The 19808-nt window shown below is 34.7% G+C and overlaps 4 protein-coding genes and 1 long non-coding RNA gene across 7 annotated transcripts; 2 read left to right on the forward strand and 3 right to left on the reverse strand.

Moving 5' to 3' along the window:
* The first annotated feature begins 217 nt into the window (after window positions 1–217).
* Window positions 218–2022, forward strand: LOC108810831 (UDP-glycosyltransferase 84B2-like). The gene has a single exon (XM_018582905.2). It carries the CDS (start codon window positions 432–434, stop codon window positions 1773–1775), a length of 1344 nt encoding a protein of 447 aa, XP_018438407.2. The 5' UTR covers window positions 218–431; the 3' UTR covers window positions 1776–2022.
* Window positions 2013–5086, reverse strand: LOC108813555 (probable receptor-like protein kinase At2g23200). The gene has a single exon (XM_018586139.2). It carries the CDS (start codon window positions 4782–4784, stop codon window positions 2283–2285), a length of 2502 nt encoding a protein of 833 aa, XP_018441641.2. The 5' UTR covers window positions 4785–5086; the 3' UTR covers window positions 2013–2282.
* A 3173-nt stretch (window positions 5087–8259) lies between these two features.
* LOC108809686 (cytochrome P450 81D11) lies at window positions 8260–10964 on the reverse strand. Its single transcript, XM_018581844.2, has 3 exons — window positions 10432–10964; window positions 9274–9657; window positions 8260–9031 (listed from the first exon to the last, which is right to left on the reverse strand). The coding sequence occupies exons 1-3, from the start codon at window positions 10927–10929 to the stop codon at window positions 8423–8425; spliced, it is 1491 nt and encodes a 496-aa protein (XP_018437346.1). The 5' UTR covers window positions 10930–10964; the 3' UTR covers window positions 8260–8422.
* A 3873-nt stretch (window positions 10965–14837) lies between these two features.
* LOC108811923 (uncharacterized) lies at window positions 14838–16644 on the forward strand. Of its 3 annotated transcripts, none has more exons than XR_008935646.1 (5): window positions 14838–15231; window positions 15326–15401; window positions 15482–15811; window positions 15918–16037; window positions 16141–16644. It is a non-coding gene; the product is annotated as an uncharacterized LOC108811923 (long non-coding RNA). The 3 variants fall into 3 exon arrangements; XR_001943408.2 differs by having other exon boundaries at window positions 14841–15401; window positions 15482–15627; window positions 15711–15811; XR_008935645.1 differs by having other exon boundaries at window positions 14840–15401.
* A 2115-nt stretch (window positions 16645–18759) lies between these two features.
* Window positions 18760–19795, reverse strand: LOC108807418 (cytochrome P450 81D11). Its single transcript, XM_018579706.2, has 2 exons — window positions 19493–19795; window positions 18760–19422 (listed from the first exon to the last, which is right to left on the reverse strand). Exons 1-2 carry the CDS (start codon window positions 19793–19795, stop codon window positions 18823–18825), a joined length of 903 nt encoding a protein of 300 aa, XP_018435208.1. The 3' UTR covers window positions 18760–18822.
* Window positions 19796–19808: the final 13 nt, after the last annotated feature.

Consider the following 19808-nt stretch of genomic DNA (forward strand, 5'->3'; position numbering starts at 1 on the left):
AAATAAGTTTGAATCTATTGACCAGTATTTATTGCGTCAGTAACTACTATATATAGGTTTCCCTAACCAATTTAAATTATTGTTAAACTATGAGTCTATGCCCCGTGATTAAAAAATATAAGTATTCATTTTATTCAAAAATATATACAAGTATTAATTTAAAGAGTTATGACGTTAAGAACTTGCTCTTTTCACAACAAGTTTACAAGTTTGAATTGAGGTAAGATGGTAAATTTTCAATCTATTCAACAACGTTTTACTGGGTTACCAATTATTAGAGCTAGATAGATTTTCTTACCAAAATGGGAAGTATTGAGAGTCAATCTATCGTTAGACAGCCATTGTTATATATACCACTACCATCACAGCTCACAAGTTCATACAAAACTCAAAGTCTAATACCTCTAAGTTAATACTAAAAAGAAGTAATAATGGGAAGTACTGAGAGTCAAGAAACACATGTTCTATTGGTAGCCCTACCGTACCAAGGTCACCTCAAACCAATGCTCAAATTCGCCAAACTTCTGTCACGACCGAACCTGCACTTCACTCTCGCCACCACCGAGCAAGCCCGCGACCTCCTCTCGACCGCTGAAGAAGATGAACAACCTAGCCCGGTGGACCTCGTTTTCTTTCCAGACGGTCTACCCAAAGACGACCCAAGAGATGCAGATTCTCTCATCGTGTCGTTGAGAAACGTCGGAGCCAAGAACTTGTCTAAAATCGTCGAATCAAAGAGATTCTCTTGCATCATCACCGTACCATTTGCTCCATGGATTCCAGGTGTTGCAGCTGCATACAACATCCCTTGTGCACTCCTCTGGATCGAAGCTTGTGCAGCTTTCTCGGTTTATTACCGTTACTACATGAAGACGAACACTTTCCCCGACAGTTTCGAAGATCTGACACAAACAGTCGAGTTACCAGGTTTGCCATTGTTGGAAGTTGGAGATCTCCCTTCATTTCTTTTACCTTCTGCAGGAAGTCACCTAAATAACCTAATGGTGGATTTCGTCGAATGCTTGAGAACTGTGAAATGGGTTTTGGTTAATTCGTTTTACGAACTCGAATCAGAGATAATCTGTTCCATGTCTGAGTTGAAACCGTTGATCCCTATCGGTCCTCTGGTTTCCCCATTTCTGTTGGGAGCTGAAGACAAAACCCCAAATACCGGTGAATGTATGGAGTGGCTTGACAAGCAAGCTAGGTCTTCGGTTGTGTATATATCTTTCGGAAGTTTGATAAAATCATCGGAGAGCCAAGTGGAGAGCATTGCAACGGCGCTGAGGAACAGAGGAGTTTCGTTTCTCTGGGTGATTAGACCTAAGGAGAGAGCCCAAAACGTCGACGTTTTGCAGGAGATGGTTCAAGAAGGACAAGGGGTTGTTATCGAGTGGGGTCCTCAAGAAAGGATCTTGAGCCACGCGGCGATCTCTTGTTTTGTTACACACTGTGGGTGGAACTCGACGATAGAGACGGTGGTGAGTGGCGTTCCGGTGGTGGCGTACCCGAGTTGGATCGATCAGCCGCTTGACGCGAGATTGCTTGTGGATGTGTTCGGAATGGGAGTGAGGATGAGGAATGACGCTGTAGACGGCGAGCTTAACGTCGCGGAGGTTGAGAGGTGCATTGAGGCTGTCACGGAAGGACCCGCCGCGGAGGATATGAGGAGGAGAGCGACGGAGCTGAAGAATGCAGCGAGATCGGCGTTGGAGCCTGGTGGTTCGTCAGCTCGGAATGTGGACTTGTTCATCGCCGATATCACTGTCACCTGACTATGCTTTGCTTTGAATTACTCTCTTTAAACCGGCGTTAACCGGATTTCAGTTTTAGTATTTGAACCAACTGTTCATTGAAATGAGTAATTGGAATAATCAATAAAAGTATTATATCTTAAGTTCTTCATCCAGTTCGATTCTACAAAACCTGTTTTCTACATTGTAAAATTGACTACATAATTACATATCAAGCTTTACTGATCCAAATAATGAGTAAAAACAAGATAGTGACAATAGCTAATTTTTTAAAAACATTTCATATATTTAATCATTACATTTGTTGAAGAAAAAAAAATTTCAACCATTACACAAAACTCTCAGTATTTTTGAGAAGTTTTGAAAACTATTGCATTATTTTTTCAAATCTATAAATTCCAAACGGACAAGTTATATATGATTCAAAAAAAAAAAGTTGGGTATGATTTCCATACCGGTTTTCATTCAAATAAATAACCGGTATGGACACGGTAAGTTTGTGAAACCCGGTTACTGCAAAGCCATTTACTATCTTGCTTCAGAGATCTTCAGCTGGGAGAAAACCTGAGTCTCAGATGAATCTCCAATATAGCTGCTCTTCTTCTGAACAAACGAGTTTTCGCTAAACGAATCACTCACCATCAACCTCGGAACCACCAACGAGTTTCCACCTCCGACGCCGGAGATCGTCATGGTGCTATCCTCATGAGGCTCTCTTTGAACCGGCGTCATATGAAGCTGTAGAACGTATTCAAGATCCCAGATCACATCCCCCATGCTCGGCCTATCTTCCCCGCAATCCCTCAAACACTTCTCAACCATCTCCATGAACTTCCTCAAAGAACTCGCCTCGATTTGACCTATCAGTTTCGTATCTAAGATCTCATCGACTATCCCTTTCGACAAGCAGAACATTGCCCATTCCGCAAGGTTCACTTCCTCATGGGGAAGATCGTGCGCGAGAGCCTGTCTCGCGCACAAAACCTCCAGGAGGACGACTCCGAACGCGTACACGTCTGATTTCTCCGTGAATATGTGTGCCTGCAGATACTCCGGATCGAGGTAACCGAACGTTCCTTTGATGTTCATGCTGATGTTGACCGGATCTTGATCGCGGACCGCGAGTTTCGACAGCCCGAAATCGGCGACTTTGGCCACGTTGTTCTCGTCCAGTAGTATGTTTGTGGATTTGACATCTCTGTGGATGATTCCCTCCGAGCCGCTGTGAAGATAATGCAATCCTCTGGCTGCTCCGATGCATATCTCTAGTCTCTGTTTCCACGTCAACGAAGGCAAACCCGAGCCGTAGAGATGCTCCTTAAGCGTACCTTTCTCCATGTACTCGTAGACAAGGATCATCTCCGAGTTTTCGTCGCAGTAACCTTTTAGAGAAACGAGGTGTCTGTGCCGGATCCTCGACAGGACTTGAATCTCAGTTTGAAACTCCAGTATCCCTTGTCCCGAACCGGGTTTCCCTCTCTTGATAGCAGCTCTGCTTCCGTCAGGAAGAATGGCTTTGTAGACGTTTCCGAAACCGCCTTTCCCGATCAACCACTGGGGGTCGAAGTTGTTCGTGGCTCTCCGAATGTCCGCGAAGGGAATCTTCAAGCCTAAGTTTAAGTTGCGTAAAGGCGAATTATGGACCGGATCGAAAGGTCTATTGGTGCGTAACCGCGAATCGAATAGTCTATTGTCGGAACTCCCACCTCTGTACAACTCCAGAGGAGACCATATAGTTGCCTCCTCCTCCTCTGGCTTCTTCTTCTTTGATCTCCTCCGTTTCAAGAAAACGGTAAACAACAAACACAAAACCAAGATCAAACCAGCAGCAACACAACCAATAATGACGTAAACCTTGGTACTACTTTTATCCGGAGAATCAGAACCAGATTTGTTCAGAAACTCCATCACCTCCACACCATTCAGAAAACCAGCAACCTTGCGTGGCTCCTTAGTACCCACGCTGACGTTCAACAGCCCAGAGCCATCAGAGACATCAACCACATCGATGTAAAACGGAGTGACCAACCTAATCTGCTCCGAAGGCTTCGCATCTCTTCGCACGTGCCCGTTCACGTACAGATAAAAATCGGAATCACTGCTTTGCGAACCGCTCGAAACATCGCAGAAATGAGCCCTGATGAAGTGCTTTGTTTTACTCTTCACCTTAAACGACCAAGTGATGTTCATCAGCATGTCCGTCAGCTCGCTTGAGCTACCGTTGATTGCTTTGGCTGTCTGGTAGACAAAATCAGGAGCTGTGAACTCCGTCACCGACCCTGAATCATAGTTAGGCTTTTGCGCTACTCGAACGATCCTCGCAGCCTCTTTTTGGTAGACAAAGTCATCGTCCGAGGACCAGGTACGTCCCAAGGTGTCGTTCTCCGGTGTGACTTTCTGTCCCCCTACGTTTAATCTGTAGATCGTACGCAGATTCTTGTCGGACTCCGGCGTAATCTCGAGGTCATTGCTAGCGGAGAACACTTCGATGGCGTTGACGAGAGCTACATAGGAAGGTTCGGGCACGAATCGGATTTCGAGTTTCGGGGAGTCGATCATGAGGAGGAACTCCTCGACACGTGGGGTCTCGTTGAAGTTCTGAACCGAGAAGGTTTTGAAGTGGCGAGTGGAACCAGAAGTAGCGGAGACGGTGAAACGTGAAGTTAAAAGCTCTGTCCGGGGAGAGACGTGGAGACGGACAAAGTGGAGACCAGGGGAATCGAGTTGGAACTTGTAAGAAGAAGGGCGTCTGAATATTCTTACCGTCCCGTAGATTCCAGGTCCGGATTGGTTGCTGGCTTCGCTCCCTTTACTGCTGAAGGAAACTGAGTTACCACCGGAGATCATATCTCCGACGAAGGTCCGACCACCGTAGGTGATATTAGAATCGGAACCACAGTTGACGTAGAACTTCTCGGGACGAGAGTATGGAGAAGAGGTAGCAGAGAGAGTGTGACGTGGAAGAAGAACAATAACTGTAATAGTAGTCATGAAGACAGAAACAGAGTATCTAAAACAGAGTTTCTCCATAGTTGTGACAGAAAATCTAGAAAGAGAGAGAGAGAGAGAGAGAGAGAGAGAGAGAGAGAGAGAGAGAGAGAGAGAGAGAGAGAGAGAGAGTCTAAGATATGAAGAAACATGTGGTTGGTTGGATGTGAAGAGGATTTAGGAAGAAGATGAGATTGAAAAATAACAAAGAATTGAGATTATTGGTAGAAGACTCGAGTTGACTTTTCAAGTCTTCGTCTCTCTAACTAATCTTTACCTTACGTTTGCTCTCCAAAACTGACTTAGTCATTCATCTGTTATCTATTAAGTTTGTTCGGTTTCTTTTGGCAAGATACATTTTTATTTATTCGAATTTGGTTTTATATGAAATTTTCACTGTTGATGTAGTAACTTGATTGATGTTTTGTTATCGAATTTTATTTCTTTATGATCTAAATATTGCGAGATCGTTTGTTTATAGTATTTATATGATGTTTGAGATTTTTGTTTCTTAAAAATATTTGTCATGTGTTATAAGTTGTTACCTAATAAGCCTATAAAAACAAACGTATCAATTCATAAACAAACAAAAAATACAATACCGCTAATTGTATAAATCTTGCATTATACTCTGCGAAGTACCTACTCGATTTAACAGTTCCATACAAACGAAAACACAAACATAGAATAGATCTGGCTCCCTTGAAGACGCTCGATCTCCTAAAATAGAAGCAAGATATGTAACTCATAAAATAATTGGACTAGTAACAAAAGCATGGGGTCGTCCTAAATCATGGAGTATGTCCCAGACCGGCATTCACCTGACTCCATAAAAAGTCCGGCCAAGCCCGAATCACAAAGCAAAATCTGGTTTGAGTTTGGGTCTAAAAAATCATCTCGAAAAAAGCATGTTAGGAATCTCACGCCAATAATAAGTTTCGCACCTAATCTAACGTAAAAGAGCAAAGATTTAGTGTACAAAGGCGGCTAAGTAGGGAAGCTAGTTCAGTAGCTGCCAGTTAAGTAGTAACTGAAGTGCTCGTAGACTTAGTCTGAAGACTAAGGTGAGAAGCCAAGTTATCTCGAATGGTGTGGGAGAAAGAATTGTCTTGTAAGATTACAACAAAGTACGATGAGGAAATCCCTAAGTGCACGAGAATATGCAGTTGAGCCGGAGAGAATATCAGAGTCCGTTTTCTAAGGGATGGTTCGTGACGAGTTGAAACACTTCTATGACATCACACTTCCGTGAAGAAACATGTGAGACCTTGGGTGGTAAGACCCTTTGGACATGTTGACCCCAAGAAGTTTAAATTGGATATCTACAGATGATCGAAAATCTGTTTTTGAAGAAGGGATAAAGCCATAAACTGATAAGATACTGAAGTTGTTTCACGTGGAAATCTGTATATGAATCATTTTGTTACTTTTAAATAAATATATCTTTCAATAACAAAAGTTTCTATAAAACCATCTTTTCGTAGATAAGAGTAGCATAATCCTTTACCAAGTTCACACATATGTAACTGAATGAGAACGAAATATATTATGACACCTTTAATATATGCTAATCACCAACCCATCTTCCAGTTTATTGTCTACTATATCCAGTCTGGTCCTACAATATTTGAAACAAGGTCAAGAGATATGAAAGCAAAAGAGATTTACAAACGAATCACTTGAGAACGTCTATCATGCAAAACTTGTAACATGAACACAAGTTTGTTGAGGGAACTCAAGTGAATGCAATTATACACGGTAAATTGCGTCAGTCAAAACAACTTTCTTAGTAAAGTTGACTTCACCCTATTTACTGCTGATAATCTGAATCTGGCAAACGAGACCACTGAGGACAGAAAAATGAATTTGACTGTTTTGAAAAGCATTCAGGTAAAAAACTGTTAATAGGAAAAAAGAGGGCCACATACTTACCAATTGCTGTCAACCTCAGGGAACATGGAATTTTCTGTTCTTCCACTACCTATTAGATAAGCAAAAAAAAGGCAGCAAATAACATTCCAGGGGTGAGAGAAGAAGCTTTTTGTTCATTTCACATTTGAGCGTGCTATCTCTAACGAATGAGACACAAGGTAATCATCATAACATTGAAATTTCAGGCTTTATACTACCATGTGAGCAAGTAGCTTTTTTTCTCCACAATTCAAAGGGAAGAATATCTTCAAAATAAAGGTAACCAAATACACCAAATTAAGTGTTTTACCCGCATATGCAGACACAATTTTCATACGAATATTTATTAGTTTATATATTTTATTAAAATATATATGCTTATTATTGTATTAAATTTTTGAAAACATTAACATATTAAAAATATTTTTGATTTTGAAATCTTATACTTTTGTTATCACTTTTTATACACTTATTTTTACTTATATGTTACTCATATTTTCCATTTATTTTCCATTATTTATATTTTCCATTACATATATTTTACTCATCTATACTATTTAAACATAAATAATAAAAAAATTTACTTACAAAAAGTAATAGTTGGATCAATATATTTATTGTTAGATTGAAATAAAAATAATATATATTTTTTTATTAAAATAATATGATTAATATAAGTTTGTTTTATTTTAATATATTTTTTATTTTTGGATAATTATTATTAATATTAATTTTAATAATTTATCTAATCAAAAAAATTAGAATTCGTTTTTTATGTTGTGGTTAATTTATGTTTTATTCATTAAGGATATAAATGATATTGACCACTCTAAATTTTTTATTTTAAAATATATTTTCATATTTTGGATAATTCTTATCATTATTAATTTATTTAGTTATGTAATAAAAAGGTTCTTTTTATTTTTAGGTAATTTTATATATTTATCCATTAAGGATATAAACGATATTAATCACTCTAATTTTTTATTTTAAAATATATTTTTAAATTTTGGATAATTCTTATCATTATTAATTTTAATCAGTTACTTAATCATAAAATTAAAATTCATTTTTATTTTATGGATAATTTATATGTTTCTTTATTAAGAGTATAAACGATATTAATCAGTTTAACTTTTAACGTGAATGTTCTGTTGCGAAAAATCACTTCGCAAATAATATTATAAAATAGATAGAGTCTACCAGGAAACAAAAACCCGGAGGCCTATGAGATATATAAAAACCAAAAATCTTATACATAAAATATTATAAGAAAATGTTAATAATTTGTACATTACAGAAAACTCGATTGAAAAAAAAAACCATTTTAGGATTCTAATATTAATGATGTGATTTTAAAGTCCGATTTTCTTCTTTTTTCAACTATTTTCTAAACCAAAAAATAAAATATATTACTATCTTTAGGAATATTGCTTTTCATTGGTGCACCGAACTTTTTTTTTCAAAAAAAAGGATATATTTTCAAAGTTTTCACACATATTAATTAAAAATATTAAAATTTGATTGTAAATGAAATATTTTTATTAACTATTTTCCATAACTTTTATCAACATAAATTCATTAAACCAATTAATTTTATTGAAGTTTAGAATTTATTATTATTACATAATAAAATGTATTAAAATATTAAAAATGTATATTTTAGAAACAAGCATTTTTAAAAAACATGGATCTTTTTGTAGTGAAGAGAGAATATCTTATATTCATCTCTAACACTAAGACAAATTAACCAAGGAAAATTGCAACATTCAAGCAAAAGCATCGAGAGTCTTATGGACAATGGGACGAGCTTTACACATGGCTAGCAACGGAGTCGCTGGACGCATCATGGGTGCTTCTCTAGTTTCAATAAATTCTTCTCCAGTCCTCTCCCATTCGAAACACTGAAACATCGATCCGAGAGTTAAGCTCACCAGCCGATGGCTTAGCCCTACCCCAGGACAAGCTCGTCGTCCCATCCCAAACGAGAACACCTTTTGCTTTTCCTTTTCATTTTCGAACCTCTCTGGCTTGAACATTTCTGGATCTTCCCATACAGATGGGTCTCTATGCATAGCCCAAACGTTTACCAATAGCATCGTCCCACGTGGAACATCGTATCCTGCCAACATGCAATCATCTGATGTCATGTGAGGCACAAGTGTTGGAGCTGCCGGGTGAAGACGTAAGGTCTCCAACACAATCCCTTGGAGATAAGGGAGACTTTTAGTATCTGTTTCATCTATTAACCGTTCAAAACCGATCTTGGTATCGATTTCGGTTCTCGCTTTCCTTAGTACCTCTGGATGATTCAACAAATTCAACATGGCCCATTCTAACGTCCCTGTTAATGTTTCAGTTCCAGCAAGAATCATAACCTGTATAAATAAAATCAAGAATCAATCAATGGATATAAGATATAAGTTCATTTAGTGTTCTTATATATAAAGAATGGATTTCTCTTCTTTTTTTTTTTGAATGAAAAAAGAATGGAATGGATGGATGGATGGATGGATGGAATGGATGAATGGATTTCTCAAGACCAAGACATATAGTGTTTTGTGCTAGTGTTGCTATGGCATAACCCGGTATTAAAACTGAATAATTCTCAATTACTCACAATTATGATTCCTTTCAGAGTGACATCTGTGTAATAATCTGGCTGAGTGTCTTGGAGAGAAAGCAAGTGATCCATCATAGTGTTCCCCTTTTCTTTATCAGCACGTTTCTCATCCACCAGACTCTGTAAGAACTCATCGACTTGGCCAGCTAACTTCTTGACCTGTTTTTCAAAATTTGTGAACCAACGCAAGATTGGGATATAATCGTTAGCATTGCCGGCGCCTGCCTTGGCCACCACCTTGTCAATCAGATGTCTCACTCGCTGTGCATTGTCATCTTGCTCTGTTCCGTCACCATAGAATCGCTTCCCAGCCATCATTCTAAGAATGTTATTTATAGTCAAATCCATAAACAATGATCTCATCTCCACCTTCGTAAACCCCTGATCCATAAGTGGATCACCCAAACAAACGATCAGTTCTCAATGTGTTCATACATCAACTTTTTGTTATAGATTATATAAACATTAGAGTTCCTTTGCATGGTGTTATATATAGGACCGAACTAACATCTGCAATTTTTAACCAGAGCCCGGCATGTACACTGAAACATCTTAATGTGTCCCTCATTTTATGGGGTCTTCATTTCCAAAAAGAAAAAGAAAAATAAATAGAATATATCTCCACAACTTAAAATATTTTCAAAAATGATAGATTTCAGAATAATTTATGAAATGTCAAGTTCAATAACGGTGATTTCAAATGAGTTTTTAAAATTGTTTGAATAGCAGTGAATTTGTCATTTTAATACAAATCACATAAAATTTTTCAGTTGAATACACTTCCTAAGAGATTAGAGAATAAAAATAGTTGATAAAATAAATTTGTTTCCATAGAATAAAAATTCTGGATCGATTTTATTTTATTAGAATTTAAGTATAAAATTGTATATCATAAAACTGTGGTTTAAAAAATAAAAATTTTTGTTGGGACAGTTATAAAAAGCATCAGTTAATCTGTAAATATTTTTTTTCTGAATAGATCCTTGGAAATTTCAAGCCAGGGTCTGATTGTAGCATTCGAACATGGTCCTAGTTTGGAAGACCATTAATTTTGAAATTTTGTATATAAATTGAGGTATATAGCTAAATCTATGTTTAGTAAAAAAACAATTGTACATGCTCCTGTAAAATACTGATAGGTAAAAGCTCACATACATGTTGAGAGTTCTTGGAGAGACGCCGTAGCAAGTGTCGGATCTCGTCTTTACGGACGGATAAGAAGCCATCGAGCTTGTGTGACGAGAAGATCTCGAGGGTGCTGATACGTCGCAAGTTTCGCCAGTGATCACCATAAGGCGCACTGGTCACAGTAGTGAAATTGTACTCAATGTGTTTTCCGACAATGAACTCTGGCCGGTTAGCCAAAACAATGTCGTTTTTGGTAAAACATTCTTCAGCGACGGAGTAGGAGGAGACTACAACCGCGAGACGGTTTCCGAGGCGGAGGGAGAATATTGGACCACCGCCGAGGGACTGAGAGAAGGTTAGGAATGTACGGTGGAGCGGCTGCTTGAGTAGGTGAAGGTGTCCAATCAATGGCAGTGGTCTAGCCGGACTTGGTGGTAGGTTAAACTTGATATGCCGTTTACCAAACAAAAGTTTTAGAGAAATGAAAAAGAAGGCAAGAGATAAAAACAGGTAATGGGTTTCCATTAGATTTAAGCTTTTTCTTGTTGTTGGAGATTGGAGTTGAGCGTTATACCTCATTTTATAATGAAAGCGGTATAGTCTTCTTGCTAAGAGCATCTCCGAAGTATGCTTCTTTTTTTTTAAATAGATATTTCTATTATAGAAAAATATTTATTCTAATATATGCATCTGTAATAGAGTTTTCTATTTTAGAGAAAATATAGAATAATATTATTTTTTTATCTTTATATGTAGAAATAGAAATAACATACTTTTATATTTTTTTATAAATAGAGAAATTCTATTATAGAAAAATACTTTAGAGGAAATCAACCTCTATAACAGAGATTCTCTATTTAAAAATACATATATCTAAATAAATAAATAGAGATAGATTAGAGATGGTGAAACCCTAGCCGCCTAGCCGTCAAAGGAGAAAAAGAGAGATTTTCTCATAGTTTCAAGCTGGTGATCGAAGGCTTCTCTACCTCCGAAATCGGCTTGTTTAATTCGTTTTGCATTTTTTTTTGGATCTTTTTGTTTTCAGCCGCTGTTTTATTGTCAATTTATTTTGAATTTGACAAGATTTTTATTGTTCTTTTGGATGCTTTCTCTAAAATAGAATAAAATAGAGAGGTGTCTTATCTCGGTGGCTCCTACTGTAGTAATAAAAAAAGAAAGACAATCATTTTCAACTCACTCTAAAGCGTGGTGCTTTTGGATTAATACGAAGATCATCTCCTTTGAGATTCATCTATTCGAGAAGAAAATATGAAGTTTTTATATGAAAAATCTTTAGTCATTCATACGCAAAATAGATATGTTAGTTTATTTTGGATCCCTACTGGTGTATCTCTTTTCTATGTTGTTTTGTTGGTTCTCATTGTTTAGAATTTTTTGCCTTGAAGAATTAATAATACAATTCAGCGACAAAAAAAAAAGATTAGAGATGATGTAAGCAACATGCATACTGATGTATTTCTTTTCTATGTTATTTTGTTGGTTCTATTGTTTAGAACTTTTTGCCTTGAAGATTTAATAATACAATTCAGCTATAAAAAAAAATTAGAGATGGTATAAGCAACATGCATGCTGAAAATAAGTTCCTTTTTTGTATTTGCATGATAATTGTAACACCCGTCACTAAATTTTTTTGTAACGTCTAATGCAGTTAATGAATAGTTGAATACTGAATTTTTGTAATGTAATAAATGTACACATATAATAATTGTCTGTTTTTTTTTGTTTTTATCAGGGTCTTTAATGGATGGACAACTCTTAAAACTTTTCTTTCTTATAAATTTTCTGAATTTTAAATTTTTGGCTTCCCCCAAAAAATTACTTTTGAAATAAAACAAAATAAAATTTCAGATTTTCTGATAAAATGGAAAATCAAAATACTAGTTAACAGTTGATATTTTTATAATCAAAAGATTGCGAACGAAAGGACACTTGAGTTTGTGTAGCCTTGGTTTCTAGTTAGATGTCCACAGCCCCAATATATATCTACTACCACTGAATCACCTTGTCTTCTTAATAGTCGGAAACTCTCACTTTCCGTACGTTGTTCACAAACACTCACTACGTGAACACTCAGTCTTACCATTTCAATAAATTTATCATTAGAATAGAACATATTTCAAAATATTAACCAAATAATAAAAAAGCTAACTTGACGCGTTAGTGTCACTTTTTTTTTTAATTACTAGGAGGTTTGGACCGGAGTCCTAATCTCTCCCTCCAAGAACAAAATAACAATTAGTTTTGTCCTAGCGGTTTTTAGTTGAGCTAATAACCTCTCGTCGTGTTAGTAGTTACCATTTATTAAGGAAGATAACATAAATGTCATTTACAATTCAATCCCCTATATATTATTTTAGGAGCACTAATAAAGATTAACCTTGTCTTCATGTGTTAATTACAATGTGTCATTTCTTATGTGTCACTCCCAAATTCACTCTCAACCTTAACTTGAGAAAACCCTTTAATTGCTAGGAATATTACATTGCATTGCCATTGCTTTATATGTTAGACTTTTATTATAAGACATGATACAAAATTAACCATTTTCGGAGGTATGTCAATATGAATACGTTATGATGTCGTATGACAATTGTTTCCTTAAATGTTTTTTTCTAGACACGTTATTTACTATGTTTATGTTTATGGAAATATGTTTCCATTATGTCTACCAATTGTTTCCTTAAACCAACTAATCATTGTCGAAAATATTAGAAACAAAACCATCCATGCTAAAAATGCTACCAATTAAAAATTATTGTATTCTTCATGCGTGTTAAATTTACGAATTTTATACAAATCTTCATGCTGGCTGTAGGGTATTATATGGTTACATATATTTGAAGATTTTATACTTTTATAGTTTTCTTTTGTTAATGCACGAACCACTGCGTATATGAGTTTCATATGGTTTTGTAAAATAATAACAAATTTAATTGAATCACATTTGATGCTCATAATGTCCTAAAGATGGTATTGCCTATGACGGATTTTCAAATTGATGTTACCAATTAATTATGAGATTAATCAATCATAATGCGTTTCCTAAAGTTTAAAAACCATAACACTCTAATTTCCAAAGTATCATAGATTGATTATTTAAAGAGTTTTATTCCACCAATTATACTGTTGGTCAAGGCATTTTCAATGCCGAAATTGATATGATATTAATTTTACCATATCAATCACCCAATTATGATTCAATGCCATGAATTATTTACCATATTTAAACGAACCTCTACATATTTAAATACCCCACATCAACCACAGACCTGTACACAACCACCATATTTGGAACACCACCTCTCTCAATCTCGAATGACTGCCGGAAACGATGATGAAACTGAAAAGCAAAATTTTCTGTTTAATACTCCTCGAAAATCAATTGCCGAATTGGTAGACTGTCGTCAGGTAAATGCCATAATTTTTTATGTTACTTTCTTGATTTAATATTAAAGTTTACTTATTTTAAAAGTTGATTATGTATAAAAGGTGGAGAGGTGTACTGTTATGGGCACAATACACTTTAAACGAAAAAAAACAATAGAGATAGGGCTGTTCTTTACTTTAAATATTGCTAACTATTTTTTATTATTCACTTGAACAGAATGATTCAGAAAATTCTCAAACATTGAAGGATTTTCCAACGTAATCTTCCAGCCCAATGACGTACCAGAAACTGATGCTCTCAAGAAAAGGTAATGTTTTATTTCGTCTCATCTATTCCGTTATGTGATTTCTAACTTATTTTAACGTTTTTGATATCCTTCGTATAATGTTTACAAGTATTCTTAATTTGTAGACCCACTTTCTTTTTTTTTATAGGATTGCAAATGAAGAGATATTTTCTGAACAATTGGAAATGACTAAAGCAACTTTGGGAGGGATTCCATTTTTTAAATTATAATTAACTTTTATCGTTTTTCACTATTATGTTTCCTATTTTCTGGACCTTATATTATGAAAACAAAATAACATCATCTATTTTCGTTTTATCTCAACTTATTTAAAGTTGCGGTTTAATTTGTTTGTTCATTTAGTTTATTTACATTTCTAAAATCTATGCAACCTAAGACCTTATACAAATATTAAAATAATTTGCCTAAAATAATAGTAATGCAAATTACTTACTCCTGAACCAAACTGCTACATAGGCTATTATATGTTATGAAATATATGTCTCAAACTTATATACTTTATGTAAATATGTAGTTTAAATATTAAGGTTATATTAAGTATACTCACTCCGCGCAGAGCGCGGGTTATCACCTAGTTATTTATTATTATTACACTACTAAAAGGAGAATATAAAGCTCCCTTAAAGTGTCCACATCACTTTTTAAATCGACTAATAGCATTGGAGGTAAGTCGCCACATCAGATTCGCCACTTAGATCAATTGGGCTTCGAAATCACCGGCCCGGATTGTTCAAAGAGACCAAATAATCCTCTTCGTCTCTTCATTACTCCTCTGTGATATCGGGCTTCCCATATTCAAGAGTCATAAAGCTTCATTATTAACTGCAACAATCGATGGTCATGCAACTGTTACGATTCCCTCAACCTCAACTTTATATATACCTCTATTCGGAAACTCTTGGTCTCACCTAATTCACCATAACCAAATATTCACAGCAGCATATGGCTCTAGTTGGCTACCACTGCCAGAACGGAGCAATCAACCGGCATGGCTTTTTTCTTCGGCTATTCAATTGAGCAAAGAGATTTGGGTTTCATTTCTTGGGGAGATTTTGATGCTGATTGCGATAACTTGATGATTCGTCTTTAGGCCTAAGGATTGTTTGGAGTAAGCGTTCAATGCAGTATCTTCCTTCTCTTATCTCTATTAATCTGATTACATAGCATTCTAGATCTTTTTCTTTGTTTGTGATGACTTTTAGGGATTCCTTGTGAAGAACTCTGATAATAATAAGCTTTATCGGCCGGTGACGCTGTATTTGAGGTCATGCAATGTTGGTAAGGCCCGGAATTTTTTTTTATTTGGCTTTGAATCCCAAAATATGATTGAGCTTTGTTTTTGTTTTCTTCGTCATAAGGTGAGATTACAAGTTTGGATCAGACAAGGTCATAATTGATGGGCTACAGATATTCAAATGGTCCGATTCATTTTTTTAAGTTCAACCACAAGAAAACATTCCACAAATTGTTATCACGGACTATACTGCATGGAGCAATCGTTTGTGTAGGAGACAGCCTGAACTCTTCTTCCATCTATAGTTTCTGACTTTATATTACAAAATTTACATTTTCTTTTCCTTGACACAGAAAGTTTAAGAATTCAAGGTTAACATCAATGCTTTATAGTTGCAACTTGATGGACTATGTGTGATGGTAATTCTTGGCCCCATCATCCTGTCATGATCTAGGTGAGATGCTCAGAGGTGTCAACTGTTTCGTTTTGTTATAAGTGTGATGGTTATACATTACTCCCAAACGTATCTGCTTATTTTTCATGTTTGCTCATTCCAAAAGGTCTTACTTGGAAACAACAGTCTTTGCGATGTAGAAAACCATGAGCTTCATAGGCTGGTTTATCTTCTTGTGAGGCCTGGACTTGACCATCGTAAGAAGGCTGGCGCCATGAATTCGTTGGTAAATAATTATGCTTAATTCTTGATTGTATATTTTTCGATGAATGGTCTCTCGCAAACTTATTGATTCTTTCGTATTTTCATGCTGTGCTATTCAATTGAAGATACAAGTCTCGGGGGTTCTATCAATTGTGCCTTATCTTTTGAATGTCGGTTGTGATCACTACATCTACAATAGCAAAACTCTAAGAGAAGCAATGTGTTTTGTGGTAACTTCTAAGTCGGGAAAGGACATTTGTTATGTTCACCACTACCCTCAAAGAGACGACAGATACATTAATGGCAACGTTGTATTCTTCGGTGTAAGTACACAATACTTCTATCACCAAAAAGATAGAAGTATTATAGTTCTATACAACCTTCAGCTTAATTAACTGCAATGGAATCACTACATCTGTCTGCTGTGATCACTACATCTACTTCTATCCCGACAAGATGTATCTGGATAGATGGCAATAGTCCACATCCTTTTTTTGGTCAAAATGTTAAATATTATAGTTCACATCTTCACAATGAGTTTTGTAATTGTTCAATGTGACAAATGTATCGCATATATCATGTATATGCATGTTACAGACACAAGTTGATGACTGATTTATTTGCTGATACGTGAGCAACCTTTTTATGATAGGTTTTGTCTTTCTCAACAGATGTATGAACTTATAGAAGTTGTCGAACAATCTAACAAAATAAGGTACTCTTTAATTTAATAGATAAGTATACAAGCTGCGTGAAATTATTATGTTTTTTCTGGTGAACAGTATCATGTTTTATTGATATATATATTTACTTTCTCTTTCTGTATTTAAATTGATGTTACAAGTTTTTTCACATATAATAAATATTTTTTATTGTTTTGGGTTTTGTTTTACAATTTATTTTAATTTATATTTAAATATAAAAATAAAATTCATTACTGAAAATCTAAAAAGTTTATAAGAACAATAATTTTATTTAAAATTTTTGCAACTGATTATTTTCGAAAATATTATTTAAAATTAGAGATAAATGATTAAATGCAAGTTATCTAATTTAATAAAGACCATTACAAGGAAAATTTGGAGGAAAATTTGATGAAATCTAATTTATGGTATTTTTAAGTAACAAAATACATGCTAATATTTTTTAAAAAAAACTGCCAGCCATGCCAATTTTCGACGGTCACAAAGTATGAATGATCGGAAAAAAAAAACAAATCCTTGAGAACAAACATTAACAGAAAATAACTAAAGGTGCGAAAAAATCATAATGAAACTACCATGCACGATATTTATAATTTTTAGGAGACTTTTCTGAAACATACATAGTAATTGTTTATTTTGTTTTATGTGTGTTATAGCGATAATAGAAAAATATTATTTTAAAATTTATTTCTAAATAATTAATTTATATATACGAGTTATTGATATGAAAAATATTTACGTAATTGATTTTCATATTCAACTATTTCATTTATTAGTTTAACATATTTGTAGTAATTTTGCCATTTGATCTCTTTTGTTTAGTCAAATTATTTTAGTATTTAAACTAATTGTATTCTATCATTTGGATTCGATCATAAAAGTATCTAATATAACTAGGAGTGGACGTTCGGGTATCTACTCGGGTTTAGTTTGGATCTATTCAGGTTTTGGGTTTTCGAAGTAAAATATTTCAAGCTATTTGGATAGTTATAAATTTCGGTATTGGTTTTGTTTGGATAACCCATTTATTTTTTTTTTGAAATTAATATATATTTTATATTTCTAAAAATCTAAAAATAGAAATAATATATAACATATAAATTTGAGTAATGTATGCTAGAATAACTAATTATAACATAAATTAGTTTGGATTGAATATTTGGATGGAGAATCAATATATATTAAGTATTTTGGTGTTCTGGGTACTATTTAGCGACTTTAGAATTTTGTTTTTGACAATTTCTATATATTTTTAAAAAGTTATGGACAACTTCAAAGTATCCTATACATTTTCGATATTTTTTGGATATTAAATATAAAAATAACTAATATATTTAAATATATAAATATAATCCAGATATATTTGGATATCCAAAATATTTTGATTAAGATCGGATTCATTTTCTGTTTTCTAGATATCAAAACTTTGAATCCGTTCAGATATTTAAGAAGTTTCGGTTCGATTTTGATATTACTTTTTCTTATCAGATTCAGTTTTTGGGTTCAATTTTTTTGCTCAAACCTAAATGTTACATAGAAATGCATTTCAAAATTGAATTCCAAAAGAATGTAACATAAGATGGCATATACACTCATATACTAAGTTTTTACATATAAAATAATTAATATTTTCTAATAATACACTTAAAATAATAAATACACTCATCCTAAAATACACAAATGTCTTCTATAAAAAAACTCCACATTTCAACATAATAAAAGATTCTACTTAAATATAACAAAAAAATGAAATATTTCTGATAAATATGACAACAAAAGACTAATAGAATACATAAGTTGATTTGTGTAAGTGTTTTTGGATACTACATTATTTAAGATCCATACAACATAAGAGAATTATGTCATTTTGTCTGAATAATGTATCTCATTGAAAACAATGCTCAAGTTAAGATGAGCTAAACATATATAAACGTTAATTAATTGTTTATAATAAGTTATTGTATTTTACTTTAATTTATCAAATATTATATTGAAACAATTAAATGATATAATATAATGCAAAAAGTTATTATAAAAATTAATCTTTACACAATATTTAATATATATATATAAAATATATAAATTTCGTAGACAAATAAAGAGTTAAGCACTGAGAATCTTATGAACAATAGGACGAGCTCTACACATAGCTAGCAAAGGTGTCGTTGGAAGCATTGTTGTTGCTTCAGTAGTGTCAACATATTCTTCCCCAATTCTCTCCCATTCAGAACACTGAATCATCGACCCGAGAGCCAAACGCAGTACCCGCTGAGCTAGCCCAGACCCCGGACAAGCTCTTCGTCCCATCCCCAAAGTTATCAACTTTTTATCTTCTCCTTTCTTCTCGAACCGCTCTTGCTTGAATTTTTCTGGCTCTTCTCCTATATTTGGGTCTCGGTGAATGGCCCATACATTTGCAAACACCGTCGTGCCACGCTGGATATTGTAGCCTCCAACTAAACAATCATATGTCGCCCTACGTGGAGGTAACGGAGCTGCCGGGGAAAGTCGAAAAATCTCTGATATGACACATTGGAGGTAGGGAAGATTCGTAGCATCTGGTTCATCTATTAACTGGTCTAACTCAATTTTGGTATCGATTTCAATCTTTGCTTTCTTTAATACTTTTGGATGGTTCAACAAGTTCAACATCGCCCATTCCAACGTTCTTGTTACTGTTACATTTCCAGCGAATATCGTATCCTATCCAAACATAATCAAGAATTAGTAATTATATAAATCTGATGTACTAAATAGATTCCTCAATACTTACAGCTATGAGTCCTTTGATGGTGACATCCGTATAATAGTCAGGCTGAGTTTCTTGGAGAGAAAGCAAGTGATCAATCATAGTGTTACCCTTTTCTCTTTGTGCACGTTTCTCATCTACAAGTCCTTGAAGAAACTCATCCACTCGAACCGCCAACTTCTTGACCCTTTTCTCGTAACTAGCAACCCAACGCAGGAGCGGAACATGGTCAGAAGCATGTCCTACACCAGCACTGGATACGGCTTCGTCAATCAATTTCCTCACACGTTTTGCAGCTTCGTCAATCAATTGCCTCACACGTTTCATGTGACTACACGTC

This window comes from Raphanus sativus, chromosome 6 (genome assembly GCF_000801105.2).
Source record: "Raphanus sativus cultivar WK10039 chromosome 6, ASM80110v3, whole genome shotgun sequence".
Taxonomy (NCBI): domain Eukaryota; kingdom Viridiplantae; phylum Streptophyta; class Magnoliopsida; order Brassicales; family Brassicaceae; genus Raphanus; species Raphanus sativus.

Bases quoted from the DNA above. Each gene is read 5' to 3' on its own strand.
- LOC108810831 (XM_018582905.2), top strand. From the start codon at position 432: ATGGGAAGTACTGAGAGTCAAGAAACACATGTTCTATTGGTAGCCCTA.
- LOC108813555 (XM_018586139.2), bottom strand. From the start codon at position 4,784: ATGGAGAAACTCTGTTTTAGATACTCTGTTTCTGTCTTCATGACTACT.
- LOC108807418 (XM_018579706.2), bottom strand. From the start codon at position 19,795: ATGAAACGTGTGAGGCAATTGATTGACGAAGCTGCAAAACGTGTGAGG. The intron at 19,423-19,492 runs GTAAGTATTGAG...ATGTTTGGATAG, and splicing joins CCATCAAAGGACTCATAGCT to GATACGATATTCGCTGGAAA.
- LOC108809686 (XM_018581844.2), bottom strand. From the start codon at position 10,929: ATGGAAACCCATTACCTGTTTTTATCTCTTGCCTTCTTTTTCATTTCT. The intron at 9,658-10,431 runs GTATGTGAGCTT...CTTATGGATCAG, and splicing joins TCTCCAAGAACTCTCAACAT to GGGTTTACGAAGGTGGAGAT. The intron at 9,032-9,273 runs GTGAGTAATTGA...TTATTTATACAG, and splicing joins CTCTGAAAGGAATCATAATT to GTTATGATTCTTGCTGGAAC.